This window comes from Protomyctophum parallelum (genome assembly GCF_964188405.1).
Source record: "Protomyctophum parallelum genome assembly, chromosome: 21".
Classification (NCBI taxonomy): domain Eukaryota; kingdom Metazoa; phylum Chordata; class Actinopteri; order Myctophiformes; family Myctophidae; genus Protomyctophum; species Protomyctophum parallelum.
This window is the reverse complement of record NC_139713.1, coordinates 24,524,712-24,546,447: the sequence shown is the minus strand read 5'-3', so window position 1 is coordinate 24,546,447 and position 21,736 is coordinate 24,524,712. Positions and strand designations below refer to the sequence as shown.

The 21,736-nt window shown below is 42.6% G+C and overlaps 1 protein-coding gene across 5 annotated transcripts in view; it reads left to right on the top strand.

Annotated features, from left to right (window-relative positions):
- Window positions 1-21,736, top strand: part of pitpnm2 (phosphatidylinositol transfer protein, membrane-associated 2) — a 63,271-nt gene that overhangs the window by 5,575 nt on the left and 35,960 nt on the right. For all 5 annotated transcript variants that reach the window (XM_083793899.1, XM_083793897.1, XM_083793896.1 and 2 more), the window contains exons 2-5: window positions 4,395-4,507; window positions 6,235-6,461; window positions 18,921-19,135; window positions 19,788-19,909. In XM_083793899.1, coding sequence (XP_083650025.1) covers window positions 6,384-6,461; window positions 18,921-19,135; window positions 19,788-19,909 — 415 coding nt within the window. In that variant the 5' untranslated portion in view covers window positions 4,395-4,507; window positions 6,235-6,383. The remainder of the gene's footprint in view (window positions 1-4,394; window positions 4,508-6,234; window positions 6,462-18,920; window positions 19,136-19,787; window positions 19,910-21,736) is intronic.

Here is a 21,736-nt window from a genome sequence, read left to right as displayed (position 1 = left end):
GCGCTTTCGAGGATATATACAGCGTAGACTCTGTTACACAGTATAGAGGTGGGGTGGGTGGGATTACATACACATACAGGACGCAATGTGCTGCTTGCTTTTACTGCTTTGTGGCTGCAGGCAAATACTGAACATAATTATTTGGTATTTGTCACGACAAATGCTTGTACGTTTTTGGGGCGCTTGCAATGCTGTAATCGATAAATTCACCACTAATGATGTTTGCGGCACGCACTAATCCCACAAGGATTGGGTGGGGGACTCTCCGTTTGCTGTCTGTCTGATGGAGCGAGCCAACCGTGGTGTGCAACATGTTTTGAACTAACACCGGGAAATCACACGTGTCACTTTAGATGTTTTTCTTTTTTTAAGATTTTTTTTTTTGCGGCTTACGCCTTTTATTGATTTTTGAAGGGACAGACAGTAGGCTGACAGGAAACGGGAGAGAGATGGGGGGATGACATGCAGTAAAGGCCGTGTCGGGTCCGGGAGTCGAACCCGCGGCACACTGCGACTGGATTACCAGTCCGGTGCCCAGACCGTTACGCTACGGCCCGGGCCGTCACTTTAGATGTTAGCCACTTTAACAGAATCTTTACATTTTGGCTTTTCAAAAATAGCAAGCTCATAGCTATTTCTTTAAAAAAAAACATGAAAATGTGTGCAAATTGTTGAATATATATATATGTGTGTGTGTGTGTGTGTGTGTGTGTGTGTGTGTGTGTGTGTGTGTGTGTGTGTGTGTGTGTGTGTGTGTGTGTGTGTGTGTGTGTGTGTGTGTGTGTGTGTGTGTGTGTGTGTGTGTGTGTGTGTGTGTGTGTGTGTGTGTGTGTGTGTGTGTGTGTGTGTGTGTGTGTGTGTGTGTGTGTGTGTGTGTGTGTGTGGTCATGTGGTTCTTCATGGGTTAATGGTGGTTGGCCGGTTGTCATGTGGTTCTTCATGGGTTAATGGTGGTTGGCCGGTTGTCATGTGGTTCTTCATGGGTTAATGGTGGTTGGCCGGTTGTCATGTGGTTCTTCATGGGTTAATGGTGGTTGGCCGGTTGTCATGTGCGGCACGATTCGTCGCCGTCCGTTCGTTCTTGGCCGCTGTACGCCGGTGGCAGCGCGTTGGCTGGCTGGGGAAATCACCCAGAATGCATAGTAAATCCTCCATTAACTCTTGAGAATATACAGTTTTAGTTTTATATGTAATATCCTATCATATAGATATAAATGTGAGAGCAGCATAGACCATACCTCCTGTTTTCTCTGGACTGAATAAATGTACAGAATAAAGTACAACGTCCGATCAACAGCCTATATTTGTACTGTATGAGGAGGCACAGTATATGAGAGTGTATAGCATAGTCCTTGGATGTACAACAGTACTTGATACAGTATGTGATCTACTGTATGTGTATATTGTAGTACTTTGCCTGTTGGCATTATGAACGCGTGTGTTGCTCTGGTGTGTGGTAGACTGCATCTTATTCATCATGCAGTATACCAGTAAGGTAAGATCTGAAGAATATTGTAGTACTGTGATCAGTGTTATATCCTGCCATGGTAAGAAAAAAAATGTCCGGAGGCCTGCCAAGGATCTTGTTTTTTGTTGTTTTTTTTACAAAATGTTAGTGATTTCTTTATTATTTTCTATAGTCTTACTAGTCCTCAGGAACTTACATCTGGCCTCAGAGGATCACTGCAGGATCTACACCTAGATACTAGGGGGCTGCCATACTGTGTGTTGTAGGCTCAATAGATACTAGGGGGCTGCCATACTGTGTGTTGTAGGCTCAATAGATACTAGGGGGCTGCCATACTGTGTGTTGTAGGCTCAATAGATACTAGGGGGCTGCCATACTGTGTGTTGTAGGCTCAATAGATACTAGGGGGCTGCCATACTGTGTGTTGTAGGCTCAATAGAGAGTATGCACACGCTCACTTTTCCACCGGGACACGCCCCCTCATGTAGACTGAGTGGCAAAACATTGAGCAGCATGGAGCGTTGGAAATCACTCAACGGTCCTGACAGGTGATATACCTGTTTCTATTTGACGTCGCATTATAGAAAACGAGCGCTTCCTGACACTTTAAAATTATCACCTGCACGGAATGTCTATGTTGGATTTTTCAAGTTGGATTTTTATGAAACAAAAACGTAATCACAGGCAGATGAAACGATGCAAAGACACGTTGTGAGTTGGAGCAGCTACATGCATCTTTGCAACGTCATGTCGCTGGCTTCTATTGACAATGAATGGTAGACTGCATTGCCCGTGTGAATGCAACATAACTTACGGGTACGATTATGTCACGCGCATAGCCTCTATACGTAAGTTTGTCACCTCCCACTTCACATTCAATAGATGCTGTACTTTAAAAAGAAAGCTAACATGTTTGGAAGATTTAAGAAGATTTAAAAATAATCTTTTATTTGTTAACGCATATCTTCTCTTCTGGGAAGGTCCCTGGCACAAATTATTTTGGGGGTCCTCGACAGGAAAACTTTTGAGACCCAGTGCAGTACTGGGGCTAGTAGTGTTCTGCTCATTAGTGGTGACTGAACCATAACCTGTGTGTGTTGCTGCTGGGTATGCAACACAATGTACAGTGGAAATGCAATACACACACACACACACACACACACACACACACACACACACACACACACACACACAGTGAATAACGTGTACATAGTATCATATATTGTGCATAATATTATGTGCAGTGTACATAGTGCTCACATTTATACGTATAGTACATTTATATATACACATTTATACATATGTACATACACATTTGTACAATTTGACTCACTCTGGTACAATTGTAATTACGATGTTTGTTTTCTTGTCCTCTCTTGATTGATTACCTGTGAGACAGACAGACAGACAGACAGACAGACAGACAGACAGACAGACAGGTTCAATTAGCATGAAGGTGGATGATAAACTGTTAAGTCATGCAATATCGCTGGTCCGAGTCGTGGCGCATGCACACACGCACACACAGGCACGCACACAAGCACAGCAATGGCTTTGATGTGCTGATTCACCGCAGCTTGTTGAGAGCTGATGAAAGAGAAATGCATGGCTGTCCTGAATGTCCATGCATGGATCCATACTGTCTGACTGTGTTTTGGCTTAATAGGGCTTTTTATTTCTGTATGTATTTACTTTATCAGGCTTTTGTTTATGGGCTTATGGTTTACGGCATGTCAAGTAGTCATAATATAGCGTGCTTATGTAATGTAGTTTATCAGAGATTTTAGATTAAATCACAGAACAGACGGAATATGTTGTTGATAAAGAAGAGACACGTGGTTTTATTTGTAAGCTTAGCTAGCAGCATGGTACCGCTTAAACCCTTTACTTAGATGACAGTATTCCCAAGGGATATAGCCTATACAGTATATACTATCTGGCTAATCCAACCAAGATTAAACCAGTGAGGTCATGTGACTGACTCCTCAACTCATCTATCGGCTGCTCCTCATTTTTGAGGAGCAGCCTGATTGCAGATCAACAGGCTGTTGCAGATCAAACATCTTTGACAAATGGGTCGTTCAAGAGGCATGAAACTATAGGCTGATTCAGTAGTTTGTTTTCCAGTGTTTCCATGTTAAACACCACAGTGTGGCTGGCAGGTTGTACTAGATTGAGTGTGACTGTACCAAGCCTAGACGGTAGTTGACAGTGTTGTGAAATGCACCTAAAGTCTAACACACCCATTATGAATTGTATTAGCTGCAGCTGCGTTGCTGACATTTCGGTGTACTGTACTAGTAGACTGATGCAGCCTGGCAGGCATGTTTTTTCCCTGCTGTAGTTTTTTAACTGAACCCGCCTGGACAACAAACTAGAAAATTTGACTTTTAACGTGCTCTCTTTTTTATTTATAGTTTAAAAAGGGACTGAAATGACAATTATGTTTTGTAATAACCTAAAACGAAATCTTAACTAAATAGTAATAAAGGATCAAATAATTGTAGTGGAGTAAAAGTACAATATATGTCTCTGAGAGGTATAGTGGAGTACAAGTAAAAGTACTGCAAATTGGACATACTCCAGTAAAGTAAAAAATAGCACAGTACTTGAGTAAATGTATTGGTGACATTACACCACTGATCGTAGGTCTCTAGAGGTGCACGTGCTGGCAGAGGCGTGGCCGTGGATCAGTGCACACACACTGTGCACACACCGTGCACACACCGTGTACAAGTCTCTCAGGAACAGCCTCTGTTACTTTATGACCGCCCGGCACACTCTGCATAGTTCCTGCACACGACCAAATGAAGGGACCTGCTTATTGCACGGCTATATAGACAAAGGACTGTCTCTCTCTGATTCTCTGTCTCTCTCTCTCTCTCTGATTCTCTCTCTGTCTCTCTCCCTCTCTGTTGGGATTTAGGTTGGCTGAGCATTATGGGCAAGTCACTGGGTCACTGGATTACCTTGTAATAGATCTGGAGCAGGGATGTTGAGCCGCGACGCACCAGGACACACATGAGAAGTAGCTTACTAGTAAGTAAATGCAAATGTAATGTAAATTAAGAAGAATGTTGGCAGACAAAACAGTGGACTAGTTGGTGTTTGTTTAGGTGCTCTGATATTGTTTTTCAGGTTTAAAGAAAATTAGTTTAAAAGTTAAAGCTTAATGTTATTGCTCTTTCCATCCAACCTAGGAGAGAGAACACCACAGAGACCGTTTATCAGCTTGTGTTCCGGTTCTAGTTGTGTGTTCATTTATTTCTTTCGTCACTTCCAATTTCACTTGTTTGTCCTTTTATCCTGTGTGAGTTCTCTCTCCTGAATGGATGAAATTGCTATCCTGACCTGAAATTTTATTTTCTGTTTGCTAAAGAGCTGTAGAGACGAGGAAACCACTAACATTTTTGGCTCAGGTCACCCCTGTAAATTGTTTCATCCACGGCACCCTTGAATTACATTGCGTCAGGTCACCCTAGGGTGCCATGGCACCCACCTTGAGAAACCCTGCTCTGCTGCTGTAGTACTTCCAGAGGTACAGTATAAAGCTGATGATGAGCCACAGCATGACGTTACAGAATGAGAGAGTAGTAGAGGCTAGGCTAAGAGCAGAGGTGACATTTAGCAAACGGCAGCAAATAAGAGCAGTACAGATGCACTTGCTCGCCCCGATAGCACAAATGGAGAAGTGCTGTATGGAGAAGGTCAGAAGGCCAAGGAGAAATGTTCTGTCCTTTTTTCGCTGATGAAAACAAAATAAAAACAAACCTTAGATGACTAAAACTAAGACTAAATATACTGACAATTTCGTAAACAAATAAAAAGTAGACTAAAATGTTACAACTACCAACAGTAAAACATTTCAGATTATTAAAATATGACTAAAACTAAATGAAATTGTATTCAAAAGACTACTACATAAAAACGTGCTGTCAAAATCAGCAGTGCGAGAGAGATGAGTTATTGCATGAGGAAGTCAGGAGTGGCAGAGAAACATAAACAAAAAGAAGACACTGCTAGGTTTCCCGGGAGGTATAGACTGCAGATGAACGAGGAAAATATATCCAAGCAAGGCAGTCTCTCCTGGCTTCACCATAGTGACATTTTGCTTGACGATTAATCGTCGCACAATTTCATCGTGTTCTTGGCATTGAACATTGGAACAGATTATGAATACAATATAATTTATGTCTGGCTTTCAGGATTCGTAAACAAAAAGTCCACAGGGCAGATTTGACAAATATACTGTACAAATAAATCAAATGAATGACATAATTTAAAAATATATATACGAATGTTGACATGGCCGACCTACAAGCTTGCAGACCGGCCATTTCCACTATTTCTTTTTATGTTTGGAAATGTATGACAATGCTTTCAACGATTATGACTTGGTGCTCTCTCTGGCCAAGGGTGCTCGTGGCGACCATACGGTCAAATAATTGTGATTATCTCAAATAATTGCGATTAGGCGATTATGTAATATTTCTTGTGACAGACCTACTGTATGTGTGTCGATCACTCAAGTCTTAGTCAGGATCTTGTTAGTCTGGTAAATGGTAAATGGTGCATTTATATAGCGCCTTTATCCAAGATGCTTTACCCTGGTCCTTGTATTATAGAAACAACGGCACAAGTAGCCGGTGTGGTGTGGGAAACAGAGTATGGCAGTGTACTGTTTATATTGTATATGTATAGATTTTCCATTTTTACGTAACCTGAATTCATATTATCATTTATTTCTTCTTTATTCCTCTTGACAGGCCCGAGTGACAATGACGTCAGGCTGTTTGCACATGGTGCTTGGGTAGTGCACCTCCACGAGCAAGAGTGCCCGCACTGTACCCACACACACACACACACACACACACACACACACACACACACACAACCTACCCCATCAAGCACAACCATGTTAATCAAGGAGTACCACATCCCCATGCCGATGAGTGTGGACGAGTATCGGATTGCTCAGCTCTACATGATCCAGGTAAGTTGATTGATTCATTGATTCATTGATTGATTGATTGAAACCTTTATTTCAGGAAAATCCATTGAGACCAGGGTCTCTTTTTCAATGGCACCATGTGTACATGACTTAGAGGCCAGCTAAACATGAAAAGGACTGTTTTTGTCTCAGCGGCTCAATACAAAGGCACAGCCACCTTGACTGACAGGCTGGCAAGCCAATCATGAAAAGGCCACCACTACATTGCGACTACTGCTCCGGGTGATTGTTGACAGGCTGGCGCTTCAAGGCACCTGTAGAAAAAAGTTTCAAAAAACCTACTATAGCTATAGGCACCATCAGCATAACCTTATCTTGAGATCTGGAACTGTGACTTGATGTATTGATTTCTAATAGTTCTGTGAAAAGAAATAATTGATTGACTGATTGATTGATGTTTTTTATGACGGCGAAAAGATTTAGTGAAGAGCCTGAAAAAAGACAGGGGCCTATTATAGAGCCCAGGGGAACCCCGGTCAACGACCTAACACAGGGGGTTCAAGTGGTCATGGTAGGACAGGACAGGGTCAAGAGGTCAACACCTGCTGCTACCATATGTCTTCTGGGTGGGTTGGGTTTCACTTTGTTGTCTCTCACACAGACGCACGCACACACGCACACGCACACTAGGGCTTTCAATTCTAGTGAATTTTACTAGTTGAATAGTCGACTAGTTGCTTAAAGCCACACACACACACACACATGCACACTGCAAACAGTGCTGTCCATGGTTCTGAATTTATACATTACCCACTAGGAGCCCCACTCATTTAATATTTAGTGCAAATTAAGTGTTCAAATTAATCATTAACCATTGTCTTACCTTAATGCAGCAATATCCAACGTTTCGTCTTGGCATCATAGGCATCAATGATCTCTTCTGCTAAACAAAAAAGTTTTCCGTAATTTGGATAATGTCCAGACACAAGTTCCATTCTGATGTCTTCAGTGGATCTATGTCGACACCATTGTCATTTCAGTCAGTGCGAGTTTAGGGTTGATGTTGAGTCAGTTTGCAGTTTGTAATCACATTTGAACACAGCATCGACACTTTTAGACATGGCCAATGACTGGGCGGGGAATCTGTCTCGACACTCGCCCAGAAGTGTGCCCAAAACAGGATAGAATAGCTGACTGTCCCATTTTCCTTTCATGGTTTGGGTGGTTGCTGAGGTGCTTTCCACTCTCTGGCCAAGGGTGCTCGTGACGACCATAAGGTAACGAGCAGCTGGCTGTTCAACAGGGCAGGTCTCCTCTGATCCTACTCGTCTGGGTCCTCGCTCTCAGTCTCCATAGAAACGCCAACTGACTGGCAGAATTATTTTTATTTCGCTCCAGATGTCATCGCTTTTTTTTTTAACTGTTGGTCCTCATGTTTTCAAAGGTTCTCATCATCGTTTAATCAAAATCTTCAGCAGCCCATCTCGTGTGGCTCAGTGCTGTACGTCTGCGGTACGTGTGGTGTGTGCCTGGTTGTGTAAAGAAGGTTGCTGTACGTCTGCGGCACGCGTGGTGTGTGCCTGGTTGTGTAAAGAAGGTTTACAGACTCTCAAAAATCCCATTGCTGTGCAATTGACTTCACAGGCATCCACCATAACCAGGTTTAATGTGTGGGCCATGCAATGGATGTAGATAGCACAGTGGTCACTGGTTCCCAAACTTATTAGCCCTTAACCCAAAAGTGAAATTTGTCTGTCTTCCAGGACCCAAACTGCTTCGCGCCACATTGTGAGCTTGTGGATCGGCTATATTCACTTCTTCTTAAACATTTGTTTTCTAATTTATGGAATGTTTTCTTTGATTTCTTCATGAAATTCATGAAAAATGTTGCTTTTTTGGGTTATGTTTTTAAATAATAATTCAACCAAAAAATTAAGGGACTAGAGAGCAGGAAAATGTGTCTGCGACCCACACATTGGTCTCAAATTAGTATCATTCCCAAAATGAACAGGTTACAGCCTACAGGATTCTCATTCTGTTACTGTCACTGCCTGCAAGGATGGCCGCCGTGCCATTTCTTATAAACTATCTAATTCATACGTGGGTCGTCGTGGGTCCACGTGGAGTTGTTGTTGTTCATGCGCCACGGTGCGCGGTGGGGAGAGGGCATCAGATGGCCGCCGTGCCATTTCTTATAAACGTTCAAATTCATACGTGGGTCGTCGTGGGTCCACGTGAAGTTGTTGTTGTTGTTCATGTGCCACGGGCCCACGGTGCGCGGCGTGGAGAGGGCATCAGATGGCCGCCGTGCCATTTCTTATAAACTATCTAATTCATACGTGGGTCGTCGTGGGTCCACGTGGAGTTGTTGTTGTTGTTCATGCCGGCGGCGTGGAGAGGGCATCAGAGCGCAGAGCAACAGCCTAGTAATAGTATGGAATATTGTCTGCACTCTCTTTCTGTCCAGTCCTACGTGTATAGGCTGGCGATTGTGGCGAATTATATTAGTTAATAAAGAGAGAGCTGTAAAGGGGATATTGTCTATGGTCAGTTCATGGTGTGTATCATTCTCGTTTTTAACCGGGCCGTGATAATGCGGCGCAATGACGGTAGGCACTAGGCAGTAGCCCTAATACAATGCAACCAATTTGCGCAAGCATTAAAAATGGGTTTTAATTGTCGGGTAACGGACAGAAAATAATCTAATTTAAATAATCTAGCACTAGCAGCGCTGACATTTGCGATTGTATAGCCTATGCTGCCTTCCAGTTATACCTTAAGTAAAAAAATGTTTTAAAATCAAGCAAGCTGCTTTTGAGTATTTTCTACTTGGCTGTGTATGCTGTTCATGCTTTGAAATTTTTATGAATTATTAAAATGATGACGTCATGAACGGGGCCGCCCCTGGACTTCATTACCTGTGACCCCTGCATGTTTGTAGTCATGACTGCCAGTTCCCACCTGAGGTGATGTGGCAGTTCCAACTGTTCCAGATCATACTGAATAAGTGCTAGCTTGCATAATGTCGTCAGGCTAGGTCTCAAGTCCAAAATCCATAAGTCATTGGGTCCATTGCCTCCTACAAAGAAGACAGCACGATCTCCCACCATGCAACAGCATATTATATTTTCTTCCATTCTCCAATTGGATCTTTTCCCCTTGGGCTCAACCTTCTTCCAGGAGAAAGTCTCTGGATTGAATTTCCACAGATCATTGAGGTTCCGGAACAAATTGCAGCCACCAAATATGTACAGCTCTCCATTGTAGGCAAAGGCTGAATGGCCGTAGCTTTCTTCTGGAAGAAGCTGTGGAGAAGGTGTTCTCAGCCAAAGGTTGGTCTCTGTATCAAATACTCTGATGTTTCCCTTCCCATTTCCCCCAAATACAAACATCTTTGTCCCAATGATGGTGGCAGAGTGTCTGTGACACACAGAAACGGGTGGAAGAGTGCCTCTGGTGTCAAAAGTCCAGACCATTGTGGTGGTGTGGTGTCCAACTTGTAGATGTCGTCGTGTTCAGTCCCCCAGGTCGATCCTCCATGGATATACATGACCTTCCCCCAGACACCGGCTGAGTGGTCGACTCTCTCCTCGGGAACAGTCCCAGAAATCCTAGGCATGAACCATCTGTGGGTGTCCACGTCAAATGCAAATAGGACTTTGCAGTAAGGATACCCTCCCCAGATGTAGACGATATATTCTATCAACACAGCTGTGTGCCCCACAAGCATGGAGAGAGGCTCAACCTTGCATTCTCTCCCAGTTGTTACTAGGGGTAAGTTCACCCAGGATAAAGACACTGTGTGGAAAACATTCACATCAATATGATCCTTGTCACCGTCACATAATCTTCCAAAAGCGTACAGCTTGTGCTCCACTGGCACAACAGCATAATTGGATCTTTTTGGTCCATTCAGCTGTACCGTCCAGCAGAACATCTCTCACAGCGTAGATCAAGTTGGATTTGTCTTGCTTTAGAACTCAATTATTGAGTTCTAATGTTTGCACTATAACTTCCGGTTCAAATCCACACAACCCATGAGTTTGGTTGGCCAGTCAAGGAGGCCGATTACTGTTGATCTCCCCCTCAAAATACACAATTGGATTGAATTGAATGAAGTTGTTCCGGGTGGCTTCACTCGTTGGTAAAAGTTGCTGAATATTGTTTTCATGCATTTGATGAATCATTTTAAAGGATATGTTTGTGATGTTTTGATGTCGTTGAGTGATGATGTCATTGTACATTTAAAAAAATGGGAAAACACAAGATGAGGTGAAAATGCTGTGTATGATGTGAACTTGTAGATCTGCTATTTTCAGCATGAAACAAAGTGTAAAATCAATGCATCGCGATGCATTGGCAATTTTAGGCATGCATGCACACACACACACACACACACACACACACACACACACACACACACACACACACACACACACACACACCAACAATGTTTCTTAGAATAAATTTTTCGTATACTGAGCAAACTTATACCAAGTCGTGTTTTCAAATACATTTTAAATTATAAGTGCAGTAAGTGATATTTCTTTCTTAAATTAAGCTCTATAAATTGTGTAGCACTCATTGTTACAGTGTTTGTTCAGTAACAGGAGTCTCCCTGAATCTCCAGAAAATACATTTTCAGTTCAGGATACCGATTTTTATCCAATCAGGAGAGAGGAGGATTGCCATTGGCACACTTCCCAGTCATTACTCCTGCTTTGACGTTTAGCAAACGTTGCTTCTCTAGTCTTTTTTTGTGTGTATTTGCAAATTTCATTTCTTAGTATTTATCAGAGCCATTGAGGGAGAGTTGCGCCATTGAGGGGGTGCAAAACAGCGCTCGAGCGCTGTTCATGCAGCCCTGGTGTGTGACAAACTGGAGTTTGAAATGCATTGTTTTCAACAAGGGCAGCGCAAATATCAGCAATTTTAGGCATGTGTGCAATGTTTTAAAGTATTATGCAGTAACAACTAAAGTCTCTAATCTTTATCTTGTACTATTTCTAAAAAACGATCTAAATTAAAGCTGGGCTGTTGCCTGAGTCCAGTGCATTCTACCAACTTCCAGTCTAGGTCACACTTTACTATGCTCTTCGCCAATAGAAGTCTATGTAGAAGAGCCGCCACTGGCCCCATGAAGTGAATGGAGATGTCGTAACTCTCCTTCAATGGCCCTGGAATGTATATATTAGCCTTTATTGTTATTATACTTTACTGTTTTTCCTGAGCTTCTTAGGTTGTGGATAATGTTTGTTTGTTATACAGTATGTCTGTCGCTGTTATTGTTTTGTATTTATTGATACTGGCAGAGCTGTGTTGCATTCTTTTTTTGCCTCTTCTCTTGGCCAATTCACACTTGTAAAAGAGACTTGAGTCTCAATGTGTTTTTTACTTGTTAAATAAATGTTTTTAAAATAAGTAGAGAGCTCACATAGGATACATGATGAACAAATTAAACTGGAAATGACCGCGCACACACGCACACACACACCTCTATGTATCACAGTAGACTGTTGCCATAGTAACCAGTGACATCACCTGTAGCATAGCAATATAGTATATTCTGATATGTACTGTACAGTATATCATAGATAGACACACACACACACGGACAGACATACATATGCTGCTGTATTTCTATTTGTCACAACAATATTTTATTACCAGTGTCGTGTAATTTCTTCCTGGGGTTTTTAGATTATCACCTTATTTTCCTAATGTATCAAGAACGAGAAATGAGCTCCGTTTTCCCAGGCAAAGTCCTTCTTTTATTCAATCAATGATGCATCTCCCATGTTACATCAAGTTACAAGCATATAAAATCATCTCTCCATCGTATCGCACATTCAGACCAGGTCAAGACCTAGTCCTTCATGGCCTCCTCCGTTTTCCAACTTCCCCCAGTCATTTTCAACGCATCCCTTTATACAGTATCTCTCCCTCATGCAGTGGGTTGTCCCCTTTTGTCCCTGTGTGTGTGTGTGTGTGTGGGGGGGACGGGACAGCTAATCAAAGACTGTAGCCTAGGCTCCTACCCTAAAGAATGGCTCGTCTGTCACTTATCAGTCAAACAGGAAGGCCTAAGCCCCAGGTGGTCTAGTTTGGAGACCCTAAAGATAATATCATCAAAAGATCACTCCCAAAGAATTATCTTGAGAAGTCAAAGAGTGAAGCCCACAAGGCTTCCTGCCTGTGGAACAATTGATATGCAAATAGTTAAGACACTGTGGTGGGTGATGAAGGGAGAAGCGGCTTGTGAGTTAACAATTATGACTAACCAATTAGTTATGATATATGCTATATGATTCAAAGTACACCACACCAGTTTTGTTGTTTATATGTATTTGCACACTATATAGTCATTATATATGTGTGGCCGGTTAAGACACATGTGTGCCCAGTTAAGACTCACCCGTGGTTAGTTATTTATTGTCACAAGCTCACTACTACCCGTTCTCCCCTTACTAGGCTTTTTTCATTCATCACTCCCCCGGTCAATCGCCGACATGGATATTATGTATGCTGTGTTCATGGGGGGAAAATATATTCCATTGGGTTCTAGAGTTAGAGCGTTTGGAAACAGCATGCCTTGCTGAAACAAAAGTCATCCTTAGCAGGGAATGAGTTAATACTTTTCATTCATTACATTTTCACAACACTCACTGCCAGATTTAAAATTCACTTTAACATTTGTTCAAAAATACAATACAATACAAACTCACAATGTGTTTTCGACACGAGTTTGTAGATCGGCTATTTTCCCTACTTGCTATATGTGCTACACTGTTGTCCAACAACTTCATTTCAACTAAATGTTGAAATGTGAAGAGCATCAAGTTGCATCCAAGATTCAAAGACAGCGGAACAAAGAACGCTCTGCCCCAGTTAGAAAAAAATGATAACTTGCAAACTGTGACCTCAATTCTACCTCAAAACAAGTTGAAATAGTTATCATCGCCAGACCCAAAAGATGCAAAGATGTCGCAGAAGAAAGTCTGGCTCAGAGATGCTGCTCTCTGTTCAGGAGGCGCCGGCTCGTGGCAGCGTCCTCCGTGAGGCGGTGGCGTCACTGGCGTTCCCTGGTCAGATGGCGGCGCCGCTTGTCGGCAGTCTCCTCCGTGAGAGCGTGGAGGTCGTGCTGCTGGGGCAGATCGGTGTGTACATGCATCCGCTTGGGTGACGGCAGACTGCTGGGCGACGGAGTGCTGCCGCTTTGGCATGGGATCAACTTTGACCAAAAAAATGCACAATGAAAAACAGATATGGCCTTGGCCATGGCAATATATAGCATGTCTTGAGTGTAGAGGGTTTGATGATGTCAGACTGACATATGCACATATGCATATCCACAAAATAAGGCCACAGTATGGATGTTCATGGTTGAACATTGTGTAAACATTTAACACCATTGGTTAAACGATTGATTAATTCATTCGAAAGTCGGTCCCCTAACCCACTGTTTGCTGCATGTACAGTTGTACACCCGATGCACAAGTGTCAATAATGATGGCAAACGTAAAAGCACATGGAATTGTACGTCCCTCTCCTCTCTCCGCCCAACTCTCCCTGCTGCCCAGTCACCTATTGTGTTCATATAGACCAGTGATCGTGGTGCCCAAACTTGAGGTCGAGACCCAAAAGAGAGATTAGACGTCCCAAACTAGTGAATGGAACTTCACATGCATCTCTAAACTGGTAGCCTTGGAGCCACGTCACCAATTCAGCAGCACAACTGATGGACAATGCTATTAGTCATATCAAGGGTGACCAGTTGGCTCTATTTCTAATCAACGGCAGACTAATATTTTATAGTGATATATTATTCAATTTGAAGGCTAGGCTAGGTGTCCTTCGTCGTGTTTTGAGCACGGCTGGAGAGCCTATATTACATCTCATCAGAATGCTTGGCCGGAACCACCCGTTGTATAATCTGGCTTACGGTTGTGTGGGAGAGGATTAATTTCCCGACAGCACAATGATTTGAAGCACACATCAAAGATTTGCCAGGACTATTAATGTCAAGGAAGAGCAATGGCTGTGGTATATGGTTTGTTTTTTCTTCCGCAGTCAATAGGCCTAAACCATTTGAGTACAACAAAGAGCAAAAATAGCTGATCTGCAATCCCACATCACAATGTTTTTGGGTTGTAGATCAGCTATTTTCACTACTGTACATAAAAAAAGGAAAACTCTTTTATTGTCTGATGGAAACCTCATAATATCCAAAACTGTTACTTTTCAGAATTTAAAATGGCCAAAATAGCCGATCTACAACTTGGCTACTTTCGTGTCACACTGTAGCATGACGAAATGTAGGGCATTGATTTACGAAAAAAAGCACATGAAAAGTATAAAATATGGTTTCTGACTGTAACCAATAAAGACATTGAAATAAAATATATATTTTTTGTAATCGATTAAACCTATTAGTTTAACTGAAGCCCATCACACACCGTCTGCGAACGCCGCGCGTCAAAACAGCCGCCCGCCTTCGTTATTTTCACTGAACCTATCCCACACTGGCGGCGTCCGACGCGCGCTGACGCCTCGCCTGACGCTCCGATACACCACTGTTCTATTTTCCAGGCGTTGCCGCACCCGGTGTGTGTTGGGCTTCACGCACCCCTTAAGGTGCTGTCCTGTCCTGTCCTGCGCTGCGCTGCGCTGCGCGGCGCTGTGCAGCCAGCTGGTGTTTTGCTACAACAGGACAGTATAGACCTGAGGATGGAAGGTAGCAAACTACACAGCACGGTGTGACCTGCGGCTCTACATGGTCACCTTGCCGAGTCATTAATTATTCAGGGTTCAGTTTGGCCTGGCAGAAATGAGACCCTCAGGAAAGTCAAAGGCCCAATGCTGTCCTGACGTGTACGGTGATACCCTCTAGTTGTACTTGGACCATTTATATCTCATCCTTAACTTGTGTATGTTTCATCGTGCCTGTGTTCTTTCTCTCATTCCCGTCAGACAAGCCACAAATAGACTGCAAGACATTTTTTAATTATTGTGAATGTGATATTTGATCTTGGCGCTCAGGCTCTGCTATTATATTTCTCCCCGCTCAGCACATCTTAGAAGACGACGCTTTAAGAGCAGGGAGATTGTTGTTCTACAGAATTACACAGAACCCTCAGGGAAAGCAGAGCCCACTGGCGGTACTGGGGTGGGAACAAACAAACAAACAAACGTGTACCGCAAGTGACACTGACAGCATGAGGAACAACAGTAGACGAGATAAGCTTAACCCATTTAGACCTGAGACAATATTTAAAAAATGGCCTTCCAATTCCTGACAGTTTTCTGAAAATCCTATGTTTCTATATCAGTAGTTCTCAAACTATTTCATGTCAAGGACCCCAAAGATTGTGTGTGTGTGTGTGTGTGTGTGTGTGTGTGTGTGTGTGTGTGTGTGTGTGTGTGTGTGTGTGTGTGTGTGTGTGCGTGTGTGCGTGTGTGCGTGTGTGCGTGTGTGCGTGTGTGCGTGTGTGCGTGTGTGCGTGTGTGCGTGTGTGCGTGCGTGCGTGCGTGCGTGCGTGCGTGCCAGCTACTACAGTGTGCATCATTCCTTGTCCGCTATCCATTACACTCTTGTCTTCTTGCTGCGGTAGTGAAAATAAAGCAAGCCAGGGAGCAGGTTAGGCAGACCGCTGGAGTATAAGATTAACATTCTGGATTCTTACAGTGTAACAGGGCATTCTCCTTCAATACTATGGCCAGACCTGAAGTTAAAGGAGCACTTCACCCATTTTCAAACTCTTTTAGGTGATAAGCAACTCAGCTTTTAGGTGATGTCCATAAACATTGATCCCGCCTCCCTTTGGATGTCACTGGTAGGCAGTGAACTGCCCACAGCCCTCCTCTGAGACACAGTGAGTGAGTAGCCACTAGACGGACATGCTATCATCTTATGAGCATTAGTGAGGACCAATTATATGAAGACAGGGTTGAAAATGAGTAGCATGGAGTGCTTTCATGGTTTGTGGGTGGGTGTGTGTGTGGGTGGGCGCGCGCCGCTTATAAGACACCAACAGCGGCTAGTTATACTGATTTTACCTAAATGGGCCTGTAAAACCATTTGGTTACATTGGTTCTACACACTTGACAGTTGAAATGAACACTAACAAATTTTACTACAGTATGTTGTATTGTCGTTTCCTGACAGGAGTTGAAAGCAGACCAGAATCAGTTGAAGGTTATGTTTTTGATGGTTACATTGAGGTGTGCGAATACTGTGGGTGTAAGATTGTGGTCTCAAGTATTTAGGAAAACACATGTACTATTTTATCATGTACATTGGTGAGGACCAATTATATGAACATTGGTCGAAAAGTGGTGTAGTCATCGTAGAGGTGTATGGTGCAGTACATTGAATTGGAGGTGATTTATTGCCAATCTAATTCTGCAGCAACCCAGCTCTGTGGATCCAAGAAGGCATGCAGAGATGAGGGGAGATGATTTAAGCCCCTTAGCTCCTCTCCTAAATTACATTGTGTGCTAGATTACAGTCATTTTCAAGCAATTTGCCTCCTCCAGCCTTCATTAGCAGTTCTTCCTGCAGTCCTCCTCCCCAAAGTGTTGAGCATAGAGAGCATCTTGAGTAGGGGAAGTCTTTATACCCTTGGCCATTCCACATGACTGTTAACACATTTTAGACCCACTTTTTGACATAAAAAAACTACTACTGCACAAACAAAAATGTTTAGTTTTAACCAAAATATATCACTTCCCTATACCTTTTAATTTGAATACTAAATGTGCGTGCGTGAGCTTTGGCTCTGCTGTTTTTGGTCGGGGATAATGTTGCTCATACAACAACGTATTAATCAGGCTTCAGACCTTGGCACCTGTGAGCCTGCAATGGTCATGCCCTTGTCCTACAGTTGATTGCTACGTTTCAAGTAAATACCGTAGAGACCGTCGTGTTCATAAACTGAGTTGTAATCCTTGGCTTAGTGTAAGTAACAGCAGCAGGCTGCTCTCCTCCTCAGACAGCCTGGGCTTAGACTGGCTCTGTGGGGCTAAGCCATCTGCCCACCCACCCGCCCTGGTTCCAAACATTTAGTGGGAAGACAACAGGCTATTATTTAATGGTTTGCACTGCAATGACAATGATCTGAAAAATTAATGAAAATCTACATAGGTGTGCCCGTCACGTCGCCTCACAGCTAGAAAAATACATTTTGTTAGCCAAGACCACTGGCTAAGGCATATCTCGTTCATTTCTTAAGCGATTTTTAAAATTCAAAATTCGCCATAATCCTTGGGAACTCTACTTTCAATTGCTGTTGTCAGTCATGACGTCTCCCATACAACGAGAGGGAGAGGGAGAGAGAGAGATTCCCCATCGATATCATAGGCTATATAATAAAGGCCTTATACTGTATGTGATAGCCCATGCATCTAAAACTTCTCACAAAATGTAGGAGTTTGAGCTAACGTTATAGTCGATGATAAATTGCCGTTTAGTTTAGCTTAGTTTTATTCGCACAATAAAAAACAGTACAAAAAAGGTAACATCAATAAAAGAGAAATATGTGCAGGTGAGAAAAGAAACCCATGAAGGGCTTATATGTGGTTCTCACCAAAGATAATATACAAAAAGTAAGTAGACAAAGTAATCAAACATAGGTATGGAAAACAATATGTCGCTTGTCAGAAAGAAAACCTATAACGATCATCCTTGGGTGAAAGTGTGCTGAGACTCTGCGCACAGAGAGAGAGAAAGAGAGAGAGAGAGATGTGCACCAAATCCTGTAAGTCAATCTCTCGTTCCACAACTTTCATGTATAATTTCAGGATGATAAAAAAAGCCTATTTATTGTATGTGTACCCTATAGCACTCTCTCACTCCGACCTATAGTTCTAGTGAAGACTGATAGAGTAGGCTAGGCAACTCGCATCATTGAAAAGAATAGTGGATTGAAATACTATGTATAAATGCTTTTATCTCACGTCAATTTTAGCATTGTATACTCTTATACAGTACATATAGCATCTGTCATTCAGATGATGTTAATCGACGTTATGGTAGGCTACAGTAGGTTAGGTTCAACAAAGCTGTGGCTCTAACTGGAGTCAATCCCGTTCTGCCCAGTTCAGCCAATGCTTGTGGTTTTCTGTGATTGACCAAGCGTTGTTTTTGTAGCGTGGGGCGATACCCTTGGCAGACCTACAAGCTCGCAGACCTGGCAGACCTACAAGCTCGTAGCGCGCCACCGAGTGGCGCGCTATGAGCTTGTAGAACTGCTATTTTTCAATAGCTAAAGCACAACATAATGCTATCACCAAAAGGGGTTCCTGCCCAAAATAGGTTAAGTATACATTTCGATACCAATACTTTTTTACTTTTACTCAAGTAAATGTTGAATTCCGGATTTGTACTTGTAACGGAGCAGTTCTATATTGCAGTATTGATACTTTTACATAAGCAAAACATTTGAGAGCTTCAGTCTTTTTTCCACCACTGACCGACCGTTGTTATTCATTTAACCCCTGCAGAAGAAGAGCAGAGAGGAGAGCTGCGGCGAGGGCAGCGGCGTGGAGATCCTGGAGAACAAGCCGTACGAGGACGGGCCCGGCGGCTCGGGCCAGTACACCCACAAGGTGTACCACATCGGCAAGCACATCCCCTCCTGGTTCTGTGCCATCCTGCCCCAGGCCGCCCTGCGTGTGGAGGAGGAGTCCTGGAATGCCTACCCCTACACCCGCACCCGGTGAGAGCGGCCGTTGATTTCGTCAATACTAAATCGGTTGGTTGGTTTTCAACCTTTTTCATATCAAGGCCCATTATTCTTTTCCGGTATTTGAGCCATGGACGGACCACCATTCGCGGAGATGCTAAGGCTAAGCCTCTCAGACCCAAGACTAAAGAATGTTGTTATTGTTGGATAATATTTTATCCACAATTCCACGCTGTATTGATGTGGGCACTATGGGAGACATACAGTAACAGGCAACATCTAAATAACAATTATTTTACATTCCCTAATTATGTGTAGACTTCTTGTAAATTAAGTAATGCATATGCTTAACAGTAATTTAACTCTTGAGAGCGTAAAATGAAACCAAATGGTCCCGTAAGCACCATGAAACTCTCCATAATTTAGCTAGGGACCACCTGGAACCCCCTCAAAGACCACTGGTTGAGAACCGTTGGTCTAAAATTATGACAAAATATATGTTCGTCAACTAACTTTTCTAGATTTTGAAAATAAAATAAAAAGGTCCCTAAACGCATTAAGACCTGGAACGTATCTGTGTCACCTTAGCTTTTAACCACTTTAACCATTATTTTACACTTTAGCTAATGAAAAATTGAAAAATGTTAATGGCCTAACGAGCTCTCTGTCTGTCCCTCTCTCTCAGGTACACGTGTCCCTTTGTAGAGAAGTTCTCCATAGACATAGAGACGTATTATAAACCAGATACGGGGGGTCAAGTGGACGTCTTCAATCTGTCTTCTGCAGAGAAGAGACAAAGGACAATAGGTTAGTGTCACAAACACGCATGCGCGCACGTGCGTGCACGTGCGCACGCACACACACACACACACACGAACGCACACACACACACACACACACACACGTACAAACACACTCACGCACATGCGCACGCATGCACACACACGCACACACACATGCGCGATGCCACAGCATGATGTGGGTTGCAGATGAGGCGAACACAGACATTCCCTGCAGGGGGGAAGAGTCCTTGGTGTGATTAGTACATAACACACACACACACTCACACACACACACTTATTTAGTATTGCCATCCACGTACATGGAGACGTCAAAAGGAATTTGCCATTAAAAACCCTAACCCTAAAATCAACCCCCTAAAATAAATGCATGCCTCATCTTAACCCTGACCCACACCTGTTTTCTTAATTGTAACCTGTGGTGGACAAAGTGTGTGACAAAAACGAACTAATGTCCATGAATCCAAGGCTTCGTGGGGTGTGTAAATGATAGAAAATAAGTAATTATTTGGGCGAAACAGTCGTTTAAGTTTGACATGCATCGTAGTGAAAGTCACCAGCTTGCAAAAAGAAAAACACAATGCTCCAAAGATTGACTTAAATACAGTACTTAAGTAAATCTACCTAGCTTAGTTACATACTGTCCACCACTGATCGGAACCGTGGCTCTGTAAAAAGCTTTATTAGCCGTGAGCTTTTTTCTCAACGTGACCGGGAAAAGTTCCCTTTAAGTCACATTGTTTGGTGTTACTATCCCTGACATTATGGACAGTATGTCCTCAGTGTGCAGTGGTAGGAAAAAGTACTCAATTTGTTTCCTTAAGTAAAAGTATCAATACTGCAATGTCCGCTATTCAAAATGAGTAAGTAAGTACAAAAGTGTTAGTATCAAAATGTCAGTCAATCAGTCAATCAATCAATCAATTACTCAAACTTAAAGTACCAAAAAGTACTCATTATGCAGAATGTCTCATTTCACAATGTTCAAATGTCTAAAAATCTTTCGAAAATAGCAGATCTACGAGCTTGTAGATCGGCTATTTTCAAATGGCCGAAATGTACAGTATATAGGGCTGAAGTTGTTAATGTATGTTTTGTAATAATTTATAATCAAAATATACAAAGGAACTAATAAGTTAGTAACTAAAGTTTTCAAATAATTGTAGTGGAGTAAAAGTACAATATTTGCCTCTGAGATGTAGTGAAGTAGAAGTAAATATATGGAACATTATGCAATTAGTTATTTTCCACTGTGGCATACAATATACATGACTGCACCTGCACAGCAGGTTTACAGTATGCTATGGCAGCATGCTGCTACTCTTCACTCATATGATTTGCATACATTAATGTGGATATTGTGTAGAATGGTTCTGCTGCCCTCTCTCCTTAAAGGTATTATGACATGATTTATAACATAATTTTAACAACATTAAAAGTCTTGGCCATGGTCCTTCAAACGTGTCTAAAAAGTTTGAACACTCAACTCCACTCCAGTATTTCTTGACACGAGTTTTTGTGCATGTGTAAAGTTCATCCTGAGAAGCCATGGAAAAACACATTATTTTAGCCTGTAGATGTCGGTAATTCCCCCTTTCCTGTCAACCCAAGATGCGCTTCTTTGACAACGTGGTAGGAACGTCGTCAAAAATAAAAGAGTCATCTAGGCCAGTTGGTATCCAGTGTAAGTTGGTATCCACAGCCAACAACAGAGCAGATTGATTTTTCTCTAGAAGACATTATTAGTAAGTATTACAAAGAAACAAAGTCGCGGTTGACAATGAGGAAGCGGAGAAGAGAGGGTAGGCACTAGGCAGGGAGCAGAGTGGAGGGG